This window comes from Salvelinus fontinalis, chromosome 19, assembly GCF_029448725.1.
Source record: "Salvelinus fontinalis isolate EN_2023a chromosome 19, ASM2944872v1, whole genome shotgun sequence".
Taxonomy (NCBI): Eukaryota; Metazoa; Chordata; class Actinopteri; order Salmoniformes; family Salmonidae; genus Salvelinus; species Salvelinus fontinalis.
This window is the reverse complement of record NC_074683.1, coordinates 3,940,072-3,958,955: the sequence shown is the minus strand read 5'-3', so window position 1 is coordinate 3,958,955 and position 18,884 is coordinate 3,940,072. Positions and strand designations below refer to the sequence as shown.

The 18,884-nt window shown below is 43.7% G+C and overlaps 1 protein-coding gene across 8 annotated transcripts in view; it reads left to right on the top strand.

Annotated features, from left to right (window-relative positions):
* Nucleotides 1-18,884, top strand: part of tns1b (tensin 1b) — a 268,646-nt gene that overhangs the window by 92,970 nt on the left and 156,792 nt on the right. For all 8 annotated transcript variants that reach the window (XM_055870385.1, XM_055870386.1, XM_055870384.1 and 5 more), the window contains exon 2: nt 7,870-7,984. In XM_055870385.1, the coding sequence (XP_055726360.1) occupies nt 7,870-7,984 (115 nt within the window). The remainder of the gene's footprint in view (nt 1-7,869; nt 7,985-18,884) is intronic.

Genomic DNA, 18,884 nt, shown 5'->3' with positions numbered 1-18,884 from the left:
GGTTGATGATGAACATGAGATCTGGGCGTCTGAGTGCATCTAGAGACATGACGATGGGGCTGGTGGACACAAATCCAAATCTTCTCGTGTGTTTCTCTGAAACTGCTGCTCAGTGCCTCGTAGTCCCACGTGCATCATGAATTATTCAATCTGGTCTTTGCATAGCAGATGCCTCACAGGCAACGGACAGGACTTTTTTTCCATTCCACATTTCACACACTTTTCCATTTTCACTGGGTTGTAAATATACAGATTTTTTCTAAAAGTAATTTAAATGAAGTGTTTACTACTTACATAACTGTAAATCTTCCTGTGATTTATTAATTTCCTTATCCACGTCAAAGCATGTAAGCTAAATTATGATCACTTCTCTTACCAAAATATTTCAGCACTGGCAGGGTTTAAAGTAGCATTTAGTGTCATTCAAACATATCTATTTATTTTTTCAAAAAAGCTAATTTGAAACTCCATGGCAGTTTTGATGGGAAAGACAGCTATCTAATAACTAGGTTCACTTCTTCAGCTTGTTGACTTCCTGTTTGGAATGACAGGGTTTGGGAGAAGGACAGGACACTTCGCCAACAGTCTCTGACCGTCAACGACCCTACCATCGAGGGAATTCCTGCCCTGAGATGGGCTGTGCTATGGATACCAGCTTAGGGGGGCACGTTCAAACCACACTCACTTCCCCACCTCCTTGCCTTTCTTCCTTCTTTTCATCCCCCCTTCTTTTTTATTTCCTCTCTCTTACTCTTTCCTGTCTCTCTTTTGCTCTTCCGTCTCCTTTTCATTCCTCTCTTTTTTTGTGATAAGGATGAAGAATTCATTGGCTCTCTTACAAAACTATCAGTTAGCCACCACCAGTGGATTCTCCTAATAGCATGCCTGTCAAAAATCTATGGGAATTTCACATAAATGTTCCAATAGCTAGTACAATCCTGGGGTTGGCCTCCTCTTATTGTCAGAGTTCAGTGTTCAGTGGCCCTTTATTGAAACTCCATGTGGGGGCTCCATTGTATTCACGTGATCAAAAGAAAGAGAGAGAGTGTGTGAGCGAGACAGAGAGAGTGTGTGAGAGACAGACAGAGAGAGACTGAGAGAGGAACTGAGAGATGGAGACAGAGGGTGAGAGAGGGAGATGAAGGGAGTAAAGGCTGCCTCTGTGTGGATGTGGGGTCAGGCCAGACTGAGTGGAAGGAGATGAGATAGGTCAAGGAGGAGACGCCCCTGCATGCTCGCGTTTTGTGAGCTGAAGAATCATAGCCTTGCGGGAGAAAACATGCATGGAGGGAGTGGGCGGTTTGGGAGAGTGAGGAGACAGAATGGGGTTATTGGAGAAAGGGCGGGGTAGGAGCGTGAGGGATGTTCCAGCAACAGAGGGCACACACACACATGCACACACACTTCCCATAGTAGCAGATGGGACCTGTCGCAGTGACCCCACTGTGTGTCTTGTTAACATCTCACCCAAACACATGTTGTCCCATATGAGAGACGCTGTGTTAAGTAGGTTATTATCTCAGTTGAATGGATGGATTGGATGGGATCACTACTGATAAGGCTTGAGTTTCAATCCAATGTTCAAGGGAGTTCACACGCACACTCTCTCTCTCTCTTTCTCTCTCTCTCTCACACCCTACTTGAAGGGCATAAGATAATATGGATCTGCACAGGGTTAAGTTCATAATGTTATCCAGCTCTAGAGTCTTGTTACAAGACACTATCTGAAAACCTTTTCATTCCTCCTTGTAATACACTTTTGCAGTGGGCTCTAAGGATGGATTCATTGCCCAGACACACCAACAGAGTTAGTGGGTGCCAATACCAAATTAAATTAAATCCACAGAGTTTGTTAAGTGGGTAAAAAAAAGCTCGACACAGCAGGTTTGCTGAACACATCCCAGCTAGCACATTTTGTTCCTTGAGAATTGTGGAAATAAAAAATGTTGGTTTCCCATTGGTTAAAGAAGCCATACGTTTCCTGACCGGTAAAACTGAACGTTTTTTAAACGCTCTGAGATCGGAAGTGAACATTTTGCCTGTTCTGGGAACATACATTTTGTAGGTTACATGGAGTTTCTGAGAATGTTTTACTATGGTTCACGGAAAGTTTTCCTGGGATATTTTATTAACGTTCTGAGAACGTATTATCATCTAAAAGGTTCTTCCTAGAACCGTCTATGAAGGGTTCTACCGAGAACCCTTTTATATTTGGAGGGTTCTTCCTAGAATCTTCTATGAACAGTTCCAATTATTTATGACAATACGTTACATATAGCATAGCCTTTCTTTGTAGGCCTAGTTATACCCTAACACTGTGGTGTTACAAAACTCCTGGATTACAGGTCACATCAGTGCTGCAAGTCACATTATGCTGGCTTGCAAAGTGATGTGTAATTCCTATTGGAGCCCGACAGAGTTAGGAATCCAACAAGTGGAATTGTTACTCACCTGCTGCCTGGATTCAGAATGACTGCGGGGTAGGAACTATTGAATACTGAGACTACCTTAATCATCTAACTGGAACAACCATCTCAGTAATGGGCCCAACAAATCCAATTACTAACAGATTGGGTTAGTTTAGAAAACTCTATTTTATTTATTTATTTTTCAGATCAAAATGGTTATCGATAGAACCCTATCGCTCTGCTAAGAACCCTTTTGGAGTGTGTGTATGTGTACTATGCATAGGGTTGTAAACTAATGAGGTGAGGGATTTATCCTCACATGCAGCTTGGACTGAAATCAGTCTGCTTCCTCAGTATAAGTGTATGAGTGTGTCAGACAGGTATTCCCTTTCATTGTAGTTGCTCTTCCCAGAGTGCTGTAACCCTGCTTTAAACCCTATCAGCCCATTGGGAGCCATGCTCCCAAACCACGCTCCCCACTCCCTCAGAGTTAGGGGTCTCCATTGTGTGTATGTGCGTGTGTGTATGAGTGGCTTGGAGGGATGGGACCCTGTTCCCAGGAGCTTAGCGTCTCAGCAAGGGGGCTGTGTGTACACTGGCCTTGTCCCCTGGGGGTCCAATGATGCCTGTTTCAAGCCGTCTGCCTTTGTGTCAGTCTAGCAGAGAGAAAGGGGAGGCGATGAAAAGAGCCACGGTAGGACCAGGGGCATTTGCATGGTTGGCATCACTTTGAACTAAAATCCAGAGACCTCGTCTCTTGTGAATGTGAACGTACCCCCATGATTACCGTACATCCCCTCACCCCTCTCATCTCTTCCCTCCAAATCCATAGCGCAATGTATCCCAGAATCCCCAACTTTCCTCCCCGCTACAAACAATAAACAAACTCTGCGAGCAGCGGCGGCCCTCTTAATGAACGGAACCAATTAGGGTCGGTCCCCATGAAGGGAGCTCCCCTATATTGTTTTGTGCCATTTATTTACATAGTATTTGGGGTAAACAATGGAGGCCAGGCCTCAGATGGGTGCGAAGCAGAGGAGGGCTTGTTTGTTTGGTTTCTAAAAGAGGATGAGCACTTATGGCTCCAGTCCAAATTGCTAATGGGAATTAAACCATGAGGTATTGTGCTGAGATCTGAGTGCCCCCCTCTCCTACATTCACCACCCAAAGGTGGGGAGACAAGTGACTGACATTGGAGGCCAGGCAGGAGGGATGAAGTATTTAAAAAGTGTTTTGCTGGAGTCTCTTCCATTCTGTTGCACAGCCTGATAAATAGGGGGGAGAACACTAGAAGTCTGTTTTATTTGGGGGTCAGCTCCTCTCTCTGAGAGGGCCAAAGACGATGGGACTCCCTGGCCTGAATGGACTGAGATTGAGACATTTTTCATGTCTGGCGTGTGTCCCTCACATTGTCTCCCTCTCTGTCTGCAGCGTGAAAGAAACTAAACTACACAGTTACATTCCTGTAGTAGGCTACGGAGAGGGACGTTCAGGCAGTTTATTTGCTATTCTGTAATGTATGTTCACATGGGAAAATGACATGTCAGATGGATTATGTATAAATGTTTGAATAGATGTTACCCTGTGTATTCATGATAACATAGTTGTTTTTGTTTACATTTTGTCTTGAGCTCTCTTCTTCTCATGAGGTAGGAACAGCTTACTGTACATCTCTTGTAATGAACCAAAACTATACTGTTGATGAGAGCCCACATAGGAGATCCCAGGACCCATGTTTCTATAGTAACCCTGTCAACTGACTAGAGGTGTGTGTGTGTGTGAGTGTGTGTGCATGCGTGAGTGTTAAAGTGTGTGAGTGTTAAAAATTCAGCCCCCACATTGTTTGGGTAATTTTTTGAATGTTTTATTTATTTATTTTCTCCCCAATTTCATGGTATCCATTTGTTAATTACAGTCTTGTCTCATCACTGCAACTCCCGTACGGACTTGGGAGAGGCGAAGGTCAAGGGCTGTGCGTCCTCTGAAACACAACCCAACCAAGCCGCACTGCTTCCTGACACAATGCCCACTTAACCCGGAAGCCAGCTGCACCAATGTGTCGGAGGAAACACTGTGCACCTGGCGACCGTGTCAGCGTGCACTGCGCCGGGCCCAACGCAGAAGTCGCTAGTGCGCGATGGGACAAGGACATCCCTGACGGCCAAACCCTCCCCTAACCCGTACAACGCTGGGCCAATTGTGCGCCGCCCCATGGTTCTCCCGGTCGCGGTCGGCTGCGACAGAGCCTGGACTCGAATCCAGAATCTCTAGTGCCACAGCTAGCACTGCGTTGCCGTGCATTAGACCACTGTGCCATTCGAGAGGCCGAGTCATTGCGGATGTTGCCTGTAATCCATGGCTTCTGGTTGGAGTATGTACGTACAGTCACTGTGGAGACGACGCCATCGATGTACTTATTGATGAAGCCAGTGACTGATGTGGTTTACTCCTCAATGCCATTGGAAGAATCCCGGAATATATTGCAGTCTGTGCTAGCAAAACAGTCATGTAGCTTAGCATCTGCATCATCTGAGTCCCTGGTCCTTCCTGCTTTAGTTTTTGCTTGTAAGCAGGAATCAGGAGGATATAATTATGGTCAGATTTACCAAATGGAGGGAGAGGGAGAGGTTTGTACGCGTCTCTGTGTGTGGAGTAAAGGTGGTCTAGAGTTGTTTTCCCTCTGTCATGGTCATTTGACTGATAGTTTGCTTCTGATTGGAGGGAGAATACACTATTATTTGCCCATCATGGGAACCAGACCTTGGGCTTTCCTGTAGGCTGCACAGACATCCATAAATCTACATCTCTGCTAAGTGGGGGAGTTAGCAAAGCAGACTGTTGGGGAAGAGAGGATGGTAGAGGGGAGGAAGAGAGTGAGAGAGAAAGAAAGAGAGACTGACAGAGACAAAGAAAGTGAGAGACACCCAGAAATAAACAAAAGAGAAAGTAAGTTGAAATAAAGAGAGAGAGTGAAAGAGAGGTTCTAAGGGATCAAGACAAAAAGAGAAAGATAATATACTGTACAGTCTTATTTTAAAATGTATTAAATTGTTTTCCCTCATCAATCTACACCCAATACCCCATAATGTCAAAGCAAAACCAGGTTTTTAGAATTTCTTTGCTAATTTATTAAAAATAATCACCTCCCAGACCAAGGCCCTTCTCCCCCGATTGCTCAGTTTGGCTAGGCGGCCAGCTCTAGGAAGAGTCTTGGTGGTTCCAAATGTATTCCTTTTAAGAATGTTTGAGGCCACTGTGTTCTTGGGGATTTTCAATGCTGCAGACATTTTTTGCTACCCTTCCCTAGATCTGTGCCTCGACACAATCCTGTCTCAGAGCTCTACGGACAATTCGTTCGACCTCATGGCTTAGTTTTTATCTGACATGCACTGTCAACTGTGGGACCTTATATAGACATGTATGTGTCTTTCCAAATCATGTCCAATCAATTGAATTGACCACAGGTGGACGCCAATCAAGTTGTAGAAACATCTCAAGGATGATCAATAGAAACAAGATGCACCTGAGCTCAATTTCGAGTCTCATCGAGTCTCATGGCAAAGGGTCTGAATACTTATGTAAATAAGGCACTTCTGTTTTGAAAATTAATACATTTGCAAACATTTCTAAAAACCTGTTTTCGCCTTGTCATTATGGGGTATTGTGTGTAGATTGCCGAGGATTTTTTTCAATTTAATCCATTTTAGAATAAGGCTGTAACGTAACAAAATGTGGAAAGAGTCAAAGTGTCTGAATACTTTACAAAGGCACTGTGAATATATAAAGAGAGTCCAGCTAGAGTCAGCTGAAGTGCTCTAACTCTGGCCTGCAACGTCTATGCCTTACTGCATTCCATCCACCGACTCTTTGGGATTGATGGCCAAAGGAGGTACATAACGTCATTACTGGTACGGCTGCAGTGGCTGGTCTGGGATTTCGCTCTCGGTGGTACACCGCAGCTCCATTCCGTTCTCCTGCCATCTAAAATCTCTCTCTAAAGTTGCACAATGTGCCAACCACATGGCCTTTTGAGCCCTGTCCAGCGAGCGCACACACACTGCCTTAATGGAAATTTGATGGATATTATAAAGCCATTCCGGCCTGCATTTCCTGCCTTGAAAAGCGTTCAGTAACCCTCATAAAGAATATGGTTAAGAATCAGGCAGCTGTGCCTGCACACACACACACACACACACACACACACACACACAAACACACACACACACACACACACACACACAGACACACACACACACACACACACACACACACACACACACACACACACACACACACACACACACACACACACACACACACACACACACACACACACACACACACACACACACTACATTCTTTCCTCCTTGTTTACGTGTTAGTCTTGATTCACTTTTCAGATAGGTGACGTATATGCAGGTTATCTCCTTGTGGGGCCATGTGTGATTCTTTCACTTGTAAAGTACTTTTGTTATATTAGCTCAATATTGCTATGTTGGGCCCACAGACAGTGTGTTAGTGGGGCCCAATATCCCACTGAGCCGAAACCCGGAAAAGCCCAAAATGGGGACCAGCTGAGAAAATACACAGAGGAAGTGATGTCACTGGTCCAAATCCCCCAAAGTCGTCCATTACGGGGTGACGCTGAGACGCTGGCCACAAAGAGGGAACATGACACAGGTTTCACAGCGAGCAGAGTTGCCACAAGAGATGGTTGTCCTTCGCTTTGACATTTCTGTTACCCTGACCCCCCCCCCCGAGCTCAGTTTAGAAGGAAGACAGGAAAAAGGGAGAACAGTTGAGATGTAATTATAGGAGAAGGAAAACACATGCCGGCTGGAGACAGGGGGGTCCTTTCAGAGGAGACTACACTATGGACGCTACCAGATAGGAATTATCTCAGAGGGCTTGCATAACACACCTCCAGCAGCAGCCTTAGGAAAGGAGGGGGGGACGGAGGGGCATGGGGTGACGTGGTTGTTCTTTTTTCTCGGAGTAGAGAAAGTGGGAACTGCTTCTTTGTAGAGGGCAGCTGGAGTGTACCATTTCTACAGGTTTGTGCAAATCTTCAGTCTATGATGTGATTCGGTGTGGTTCTGTGTGTTCATCTCAAGTTAGGGCAAATAAGACTTCTCCTACCGCTAAAGTCTATTTGATTAATATTATGTTCATTATCTTCGCAAACAAAATAAATATACTGTAGTTGACTATCTTTATAGATGCACAGCTTTTCAATTATACTGACAGACCTTTTTTTTAATTCCAGGTTTGGTTGATTGTTCCATTTTCTTTGCCTGTGACAAAAGTCCAAATAACTTTGTCCACAAAAAACCCTTACATATACCGTGGCTTATGCACAAATTGAACCCACAATCTTTGTATTGACACCACCATGCTCCGATCAACTGAGCCGTCTGCAATTGAACACTAACCCTCTCCTCTTTATCTGTTCCATTTGCAGCCTGAAGAGTTTGAGACGCTTCACTCACACACCTTCCGGGCGAAGACATTCAAGAAAAGCAAGCACTGTGGGGTGTGCAAACAGACCGTCAGCCAGGAGGGGCTCATCTGCAGAGGTTAGTCCTGACCTTGCCTGAGTGTTACCACGGTAACCATGGTCATCTGGGGTCATCAAAGGGTCATTTAGGGTCTCCCAAGGTCACCGTTGTGGTCACTCTGAGTAATTACACTAAAGTAGCTCAGGGGATGTCAAGGGTTGGCAGGTTTTCAATTCACTCAATGATAGTTTGCTAATCAGGCTTTTAACTAATTTCATTGATTAGATTGATACAGGTAACTGTCAAAATAAAGGAAGCACTTGAGTAAATGAGGGATACAACATATATTGAAAGCAGGTGCTTCCACACAGGTGTGTGGAAGCACAGAGTTAATTAAGCAATTAAAACAGCCCATCATGCTTAGGGTCATGTATAAAAGTTGCCCATTATTTGGGCCACTATGGCCAGAAGAAGAGATCTCTGTGACTTTGAAAAAGGGGTCTCAAAGGAGCATAGGTTGTTTAAAGGGTTGTGTGAGTCTCTCTCAGTCACTAGATCTCAACCCAATTGAATAATTAAGGGAAATTCTGGAGCGGCGTCTAAGACAGAGTCAACAAAAGACCAAGTGATGGAATTTATTGTGCAAGAATGGTGTTGCATTCCTCGAATAAAGTTCCAGACACTTGTAGAATCTATGTCAAGGCTCATTGAAGCTGTTCTGGCTCGTGGTGGCCCAACACCCTATTAAGATACTTTATGTTGATGTTTCCTTTATTTTGACAGTTACCTGTAGCTTGTTTAGTAAGCAAATTGAGTGCTAGGTGGGTACTGAGGATTGAGAATTTGAAGTGGCTACGTTTTTGAATGAATTAGATATATACAATATAAAAAGACTATATAAGCAATATAATAATATAGCTCTGAATCATCAACAGTGGATAGCCCTATATCCACTGTGTTGGCAAACCTACAGGCTAGACAGTAGACACACTGGGCTTGGCTGGCCACTGCTACTTGGCTAGTGGACATGTCTGCTTCTGCTGATAGTGCTGCATCGGGAAGCTGGCAGGTTGTTTGGTCTAGTATCCAGAAGGGAAAGATTTGGCTTGCCTATTTCCCTTCCTCCTGGCACGGTGTGGATATCTTATTCACAGTAAAGTGAAACAGAGGCATTCTCTTGGCTTAGTGTTTAACTCTGAGAGGACCTAGTATACAATAAGCATGCATTTTTGTTATTACCTTGTAGTTGTACTGTCCTCTTGGAAAGCAGACATTTTTACCTAATCGTGTGGCTGGCTGCTCCCTACAAAAAATACTACATTACAAAAAATACTACATTACAACAAATACTACATTACAACTACATTATGTCCTTTTGAAAGATTGTTGTTTTTCTGGTAACTGTATTGTAGTCTCTTCCCATTATATTACCATGATTTATTATCCTCCTGAAATGGGCATCTCTTATATATATATATTTACAGTCCTCTATGCTGGGTCCTGTGGGTGTTGCAGCTGTCTGTCCCTGCTCTCCCAAAGGGATGGCCTGTTAGGGTAGCTAGAATGCATAGGATCAATCATTTCCCTATGGACCACAATCGCTTCACTACCACATGGGACCTCTTAGCCACTTACTCTGATGTGTTTCTGTGTGTGCTACTTTTTTCCCTCTTATTGTGCATGTTTGTGCATACTTTTTCTTTGTGTGTGGTTGTAGTGAGCAAATGTGTATCTGGCCTTTCTTGAAGCAAGAGCCCTTGACTCCTGCTGAGAGGCTTATCATGACACTTCAGCACCACCGTTACAGAGGACAGCTCCCCTGTCAGTCAGCCTGTATAGATAGAATGTAACAGAAGATAGCTCCCCTGTCAATCAGCCTGTATAGATAGAATGTGACAGAGGATAGCTCCCCTGTCAGTCAGCCTGTATAGATAGAATGTAACAGAAGATAGCTCCCCTGTCAATCAGCCTGTATAGATAGAATGTGACAGAGGACAGCTCCCCAGTCAGCCTGTATAGATAGAATGTAACAGAGGATAGCTCCCCTGTCAATCAGCCTGTATAGATAGAATGTAACAGAGGATAGCTCCCCCGTCAGTCAGCCTGTATAGATAGAATGTAACAGAGGATAGCTCCCCTGTCAATCAGCCTGTATAGATAGAATGTGACAGAGGATAGCTCCCCTGTCAGTCAGCCTGTATAGATAGAATGTGACAGAGGATAGCTCCCCTGTCAGTCAGCCTGTATAGATAGAATGTAACAGAGGACAGCTCCCCTGTCAATCAGCCTGTATAGATAGAATGTAACAGAAGATAGCTCCCCTGTCAGTCAGCCTGTATAGATAGAATGTAACAGAGGATAGCTCCCCTGTCAATCAGCCTGTATAGATAGAATGTAACAGAGGATAGCTCCCCTGTCAGTCAGCCTGTATAGATAGAATGTGACAGAGGATAGCTCCCCTGTCAGTCAGCCTGTATAGATAGAATGTGACAGAGGATAGCTCCCCAGTCAGCCTGTATAGATAGAATGTGACAGAGGATAGCTCCCCCGTCAGTCATCCTGTATAGATATAATGTAACAGAAGACAGCTCCCCTGTCAGTCATCCTGTATAGATAGAATGTGACAGAGGATAGCTCCCCTGTCAATCAGCCTGTATAGATAGAATGTGACAGAGGATAGCTCCCCTGTCAATCAGCCTGTATAGATAGAATGTGACAGAGGATAGCTCCCCTGTCAATCAGCCTGTATAGATAGAATGTGACAGAGGATAGCTCCCCTGTCAGTCAGCCTGTATAGATAGAATGTGACAGAGGATAGCTCCCCTGTCAATCAGCCTGTATAGATAGAATGTGACAGAGGATAGCTCCCCTGTCAATCAGCCTGTATAGATAGAATGTGACAGAGGACAGCTCCCCCGTCAGTCAGCCTGTATAGATAGAATGTAACAGAAGATAGCTCCCCTGTCAGTCAGCCTGTATAGATAGAATGTAACAGAGGATAGCTCCCCTGTCAGTCAGCCTGTATAGATAGAATGTAACAGAAGATAGCTCCCCTGTCAGTCAGCCTGTATAGATAGAATGTGACAGAGGATAGCTCCCCTGTCAATCAGCCTGTATAGATAGAATGTGACAGAGGATAGCTCCCCTGTCAATCAGCCTGTATAGATAGAATGTAACAGAGGACAGCTCCCCTGTCAATCAGCCTGTATAGATAGAATGTAACAGAAGATAGCTCCCCTGTCAGTCAGCCTGTATAGATAGAATGTAACAGAGGATAGCTCCCCTGTCAATCAGCCTGTATAGATAGAATGTAACAGAGGATAGCTCCCCTGTCAGTCAGCCTGTATAGATAGAATGTGACAGAGGATAGCTCCCCTGTCAGTCAGCCTGTATAGATAGAATGTGACAGAGGATAGCTCCCCAGTCAGCCTGTATAGATAGAATGTGACAGAGGATAGCTCCCCCGTCAGTCATCCTGTATAGATATAATGTAACAGAAGACAGCTCCCCTGTCAGTCATCCTGTATAGATAGAATGTGACAGAGGATAGCTCCCCTGTCAATCAGCCTGTATAGATAGAATGTGACAGAGGATAGCTCCCCTGTCAATCAGCCTGTATAGATAGAATGTGACAGAGGATAGCTCCCCTGTCAATCAGCCTGTATAGATAGAATGTGACAGAGGATAGCTCCCCTGTCAGTCAGCCTGTATAGATAGAATGTGACAGAGGATAGCTCCCCTGTCAATCAGCCTGTATAGATAGAATGTGACAGAGGATAGCTCCCCTGTCAATCAGCCTGTATAGATAGAATGTGACAGAGGATAGCTCCCCTGTCAATCAGCCTGTATAGATAGAATTTGACAGAGGATAGCTCCCCTGTCAATCAGCCTGTATAGATAGAATGTAACAGAGGATAGCTCCCCTGTCAATCAGCCTGTATAGATAGAATGTGACAGAGGATAGCTCCCCTGTCAATCAGCCTGTATACTGTAGATAGATGGTAACAGAGACTTGGATATTGAGTTGTCTGCTGTATTGCCCACAACATGGCTGGTTCCATAGAGGCAACTGAGTATGGTAGTGTGTGCGCGTGTGTCTGTGTGCACGTGTTTGTACTTAAGTCTGTGTTTTATGTCTATGCTTGCCTGTGTTTGTGAGAGAGAGTTTAAATAGGTTTGTGTGTGTGTGTTCTGTCTGGTTGGAGCAGATTTACGAGGGCCAGCCAGTGGGCTCTCAGGAAAGTACAAAGTGAACAATAGAGGCCCACTCAGACAGCAACAAACACACTAACACACTCCATACAAGGACACAGCCTGGAGTAGCCAGCACTGATGAATCACTGAAATTGGTCTTGTCTAAGGACATAGTGACCAAATGTGTTCATAAATCTCTGAATAAGGATTCAGATAAGGAGTTCTCCTTTACTATTTTTAATGAGGTTTGCGAAATATTGGTTAATGTGGTTCATTTTCTTAAAAATTTAGCCTAACAGGGTGGACATTTATGAGTGGGACATACCGACTAACTACAACAAACATGGAAAAATAGGTACAATTGAGTGTTTATATATATATTTAGCTTTGCACCATTGTTTTACCAGCAAATGATGATGACATCCTGAATGAGGTGTCATTGTAGGAAGGGGTTGGTTTCTTAAATGGAGAATTACAACAAACTATATGTGATAACTTCTACAATTCTGGGTATGCGACCAATATGGTTTTTGATTTGATTTGAACTAACAGGTTGGAAAGTGATATCAGAGACACACAGAAAAGCTTAAATAAAATAATAATAAGTACAATAATCATTAAAAAAATGGTAATGATGAGAGAGACTTTAAGTAGGACTATAAAATAATGAATAAATATTTAGTATTTTATGGCTTATATTTCTTGTAGAAGTTGAGAAATAACACCTGGGGACAAAACACCCACATCCACTGAAAATGTGTTGAAAATGCATAAAATGTTCTTTCAAGATGCATATTTTTGTGTTTTTAAGCTAAAGACATCAGACCTTATCAGACCTCATATTTAAAGCCTTTTGGAATCCACAATTTACACTAAATAAGAAATGATATTTCATGGGGAAAGAAAAGGCACCGCTTGGTAGGAATGACCCAGATGGGTTTCAGAGTTATTAGTACATCGGCGAGCACTCTGAGGTAATGTGAAGTCATGTTCAGATGTTCCACCCACCCCAACACCCCCTTCCCTTCCGTAACACTGTTTACAAACACTCATCAGTCACATGGGTTCCCAATCATCATCCCAGCTCCACCACTTCCTCTCCTCTCGCCTGTTGCCAGGATACGTTGCCAGGCTCCATGACAATAGGAGCGTATCCTGGCTGGTGACGCATGTCTATTCAGCATGTGTTTGTTTCAAGTCAAAAGACTAGACCCTTAGCCTGGTCCCAAATCTGTTTGTGCTGTCTTTTCAACTTCTATTGTCATTTTTTTTACGCTAAAGTTGACAAGACAGCACAAATAGATGAGCACAATGCTACCAGACTGTCAGGGAAAACTATGTCTGGAAGGCTAGCCTAGACTTCACTGACCGGATGGATGTGTTGACATGTTAACCTACCATACTCACTGCTAATAGTGAGATTGCATGGATGTGAGTATGTGCCGTCAGATCTCTCCCGACGTCGTGGCGTCGGCTCCAGTATCTGGTGGACTGAGAGGGGTATGGCCCAGAGGAACGGTGTTGGGTTCCAGTGGAGGACATTCTGGATCCCAACATCATCCGTGATTTCCACCTTCGCCGCCCGGACCGGCCCGCTCCTCGTCCTTGGGGCCCAATCCCTCTGGCCGGCGTCGTCCTGGGGGGGGGGGGGTTCTGGGGGGGTACTGTATCACTGCCCGGGTGGGATATAAGGGATATAAGGGATATTCAATGACCCGCCTAACTGTGCTCCTTAACACCCACCAGCTAAACTCGGAAGCCAGCCGCACCAATGTGTCGGAGGAAGCACCGTTCATGCGACCGGCGTCAGCCTGCAGGCACCCGGCCCGCCACAAGGAGTCGCTCAGGCCAATTGTGCGCCGTCCCATGGGACTCCCGGCCACAGCCGGTTGTGGCACAGCCAGGGAATGAGCCCAGGACTGTAGTAACGCCTTAGACCTATGCGTCACTCGGGAGGCCCGAAACATGTATTTCTAAATTAAACACTGATTAAGTTTGGTGAAAAGTGACTGTAAGATTTTGTGTGTTATAATCAGTCAATTGAAAATGTGCTTAGAATTTAGAAACAACTGCCTTTTTGATGATCTTTTTTGAGTTTTCTACAAACTTGTGAGAATTGCACCAAAGCGATAAAAAAACTGTAGCGTGTTTAAACATTACTCGTTGCTGTATATACTGTAAATAGGCTGTGCTGTGTTTTCATTAGTATTTTCTCATTGTCTGTTGCAGTACATCATGTTTGTCTTATTCAGTAAGACCTTTTCCAGAGCTAGGAACTTTAACATTCTATGCACCCCCCTGTTTCACTTGGTTTTTCTGGTTAGGGGTTAGAACTCAGGTTTTCATCTGGTGTAACACAAGTGCAGGCACTGACACACAACCACATGTGTACACTCACGCTTGTGCTTCTCTATTGTATACATATATGAAGGGGAACATACAGTACATCAAAGTATTTACTTAAACATGAGCATACACGTACAGTATACAAACATTGAAACATCTGGTGTGCAAAAACATGAGAACATACTGTACACACTACAATAAACCTTGACATAAACACTGAACACCTACGCACATGCATACACGCACACACACACAGACACGTAGATAAACAAAACACACATGCACACACCCACACACACTCAGACACACCTCCCCACCACATGAGGTTGGTGGCAATTTAATTGGGGAGGACAGTCTCGTGGTAATGGCAGGAGTGGAATCAGTGGAATGGTATCAAATACATCAAACACATGGTTTCCATTCCATAAGTTCTGTACCAGCCATTATTATGAGCCATTCTCCCTTCAGCAGCCTCCACTGCACTCCACACACACACACACACACACACACACACACACACACACAAACACACACACACACACACACACACACACACACACACACACACACACACACACACACACACACACACACACATATATATATTTCTCTTACTCTAACATGTTTAGTCACATGTTAAATGTTTAGTCACTTGCTGTATGAAGCATCTTTGTGTTGGTCCCCTCCCTTTCTTAGTCATTAGCCAAATGAGAAGATCAGATGGATGATCATGACCATTGGTTCTTCTCTGTATGATGGATTGGCATTGTCTCCTCAGTGTAATGTCGTGATCATAATCAGTTAAACTGTCATATGCTGAGATTACCATAATGGCAAGATAGGAGGGGAATTATTATGTAACATTATGGAGATGGTTTTAAGAAAGCACTAAGCAGTTTATATGCACCCACCCACACATGCACGCACGCACGCACACACACACACACAGAGCTGTAGGGCCTCAGCTTCACACTCACCCATACAAGCGGTTGATTGGACCTCCATGTCCTTATTGGAAAACAGCCTTACTGTTTTGTTGACGTTATACTTCCAATGCCCCCTACTGGATTTCTCTAGACATTACAGGTCAATGGCCCTATCATAATGCTGCTTTAGACTTATAACACTGTTTTCAGGTACATTTCTTTTTCCTCATCAGTTGAATGCACCTGATGATAATAACATGACAAGGCTGAAAGTTAGCAGATTGTGGCCTCCAAGGACAATCTTGGCACAATTGCTGTACAGTTAAGACATGCAGAAATGCAGTTGAGTCAAGTCCACCACCAGAGGGTAGCAGAACAACAAATATGCTGCTTCTACAGGCCATCCTACCAAACAACCTCTCCTTACCCACAGTACTGCAGCAAACAGACTGACCACCCACATAGGTATTTGACGGTGCAGAGACTACTTGAATAAAATTGATTATAAACATGAATTTAATCTGTGCTCAGAAAGGTTACTTTTCACATGTACAGTTCAAAAGTTTTGGGTCACTTAGAAATGTCCTTGTTTTTGAAAGAAAAGCATATTTTTATGTCCATTAAAATAACATAATATAGATGAGAAATACAGTGTAGACATTGTTAATGTTGTATATGACTATTGTAGCTGGAAACTGCAGGTTTTTTATGGAATATCTACATAGGCGAACAGACACCCATTATCAGCAATCATCACTCCCGTGTTCCAATGGCACGTTGTGTTAGTTAATCCAAGTTTATAATTGAAAAATTCAAATTTTTCATTAGAAAACCCTTTTGCAGTTATGTTAGCACAGCCAAAAACGGTTGTGCTGATTAAAGAAGCAATAAAACAGTTTTTTTTTTAACTCGTTGAGTATCTGGAGCATCACCGTTTGTGGGTTCGATTACAAGCTCAAAATGGCTAGAAACAAAGTACTTTCTTCTGAAACTCGTCAGTCTATTCTTGTTCTGAGAAATTAAGGCTATTTCATGCGAGAAATTGCAAAGAAACTGAAGATCTCGTAAAACACTGTGTACTACTCCCTTCACAGAACAGCGCAAACTGGCTCTTACCAGAATAGAAAGAGGAATGGGAGAGTGTCTACTTTGAGAAACAGACGCCTCACAAGTCCTCAACTGGCAGCTTCATTAAATAGTACCCGCAAAACACCAGTCTCAACGTCAACAGTGAAGAGTCGACTCGGGGATGCTGGCCTTCTAGGCAGAAATGGTCTGATGAAACCAAGATTGAGCTCTTTGGCCTGAATGCCAAGCGTCACGTCTGAAGGAAACCTGGCACCATCCCTAAGGTGAAGCACGGTGGTGGCAGCATCATGCTGTGGGGATGTTTTTCAGTGGCAGGGACTGGGAGATTAGTTATGATCTAGGGAAAGATGAGCGGAGCAAAGTACAGAGAGATCCTTGATGAAAACCTGCTCCAGAGCGATCAGGACTTTAGACTGAGACTAAGGTTCACCTTCTAACAGGACAACGACCCTAAGCACACAGGCAAGACAATGCAGGAGAGGCTTCGGGACAAGTCTCTGAATGTCCTTGAATGGCCCAGCCAGAGCCTAAAAAAAACATCTCTGGAGAGACCTGAAAATAGGTGTGCAGCGACGATCCCCATCCAGCTGACAGAGAATGCGAGGATCTGCAGAGAAGAACGGGAGAAACTCCCCAAATACAGGTGTGTCAAGCTTGTTATACCCAAGAATATTCTAGGCTCTAATCGCTGCCAAAGGTGCTTCAACAAGTACTGAGTAAAGGGTCGGAATACTTACATAAATGTGATATTTCAGTTTTTGTTTCTCAATAAATTTGAAAAACAATCTACAAACATGTTTTTGTTTGTCATTATGGGGTATTGTGTGTATATTGATGGAAAAACAATTAATCAAGTTTAGAGTAAGGCTGTAATGTTATTTGAGAGAAATACGTTTTTTTGTGCATATGAAACATTTCTGGGATATTTTATTTCATGAAACAGCAACACTTTACATGTTGAGTTTATATTTTTGTTCAGTGTAGTTAATAGTTAACAAACATATTGTATAGAGAATGCGCCTTTACCTCACGGCTCCAACGTGAGCTGTGCTATAAACATCAAATAAGGGATTGATAGTGAACTATGCAGACTACATTGGTTTGAGAACCATGGTACCATCTCTGTTTTTTTTGCAACACTCCCATTTCATTACTGAAATAACACTCTCTGCACAACACTTGTATAAGATGCAGCCCCTTCGACAGACTGGAATATGTATCAAAGGAAACGGCTGGTTAAACAAACCAGTTTTGATATACCCTATACTCTGGAAATTCATATAGAAAATCTAGTTATGGAAACAAATGTTCTGTACTTTCCTATTCTACAAAAATCTCCCCACAGCCAACTCCCATCCACCACATGCTTTGGGGGAGATATTCTTCTCAGGATATGACCTATTCCCCTGGAAACCTCCTCACGGGAAGAAACGCCTCGGTCAGTCAAAACCTAACACCTGAGTTAACAAGAACAAAGGGGTGGCCAGCCAACGTGGGCCTGTTGACCGATGATACTGTAGGTGTGTAGAGGACGGAGCAGTAAGACTCAGAACAGAGGAATGGTGGAGGTAGGGGTATGACATAGGAATGGTGGAGGTAGGGGTATGACATAGGAAGGTTTGTACATGCAGACAAAAGTATGCATGCTAGAGGTCTTCACGGGTCCAACAGACCCAAAGTTCCGAGACTCGACTCGGGACCCGAGCGGGCCCGTGTCCTAAATTCTGGCTTTTTGTCTCAGATCTGGGTCATAATTGCCACGAGTCTCGGTTATGTGCAGTTAAAATGTACCGACTGGACCCATCCTCTGTTATTATTTTCCAGAAGATGCAACACTTAATTTAATACTGCAATACACTGTGTACAAAACATGAATATAACGAGTGCGCTAAGAGTCGGGACGCAAGTTTAGGGAGTGAGCGTTTTTGGATAAGAGCGTCTGCTAAATGACTTAAATGTAAATAAAATAAACATAATACATAACAGGAACCACGAACAACCCACAGACAAGAAACAGAAACAGAAACCATAATGCCTGGGGAAGGAATCAAAGGGACTGACATATGTAGGTAAGGTAATCAGGGAGGTGATGGAGTCCAGGTGAGTCTAATGGCACGCAGGTGCAACAATGGTGACAGGTGTGTGCCATAATGAGCAGCCTGGTGACATAGAGGCCAGAGAGGGAGCGCACATGACAATGAATGACACCTTCTCTTTCCATGAAATAGACTGACCAGGTAAATCCAGGTGGAAGCTATGATCCCTTCTTGATGTCACTTGTTAAATCCACTTCAATCAGTGTAGACGAAGAGGAGGAGACATATTAAAGAAGGATTTTTAAGCCTTGAGACAATTGATTCATGGATTTAGTACATGTGTGACATTCAGAGGGTGAATGGGCAAGTTTCCTGTGTGTTTCAAGA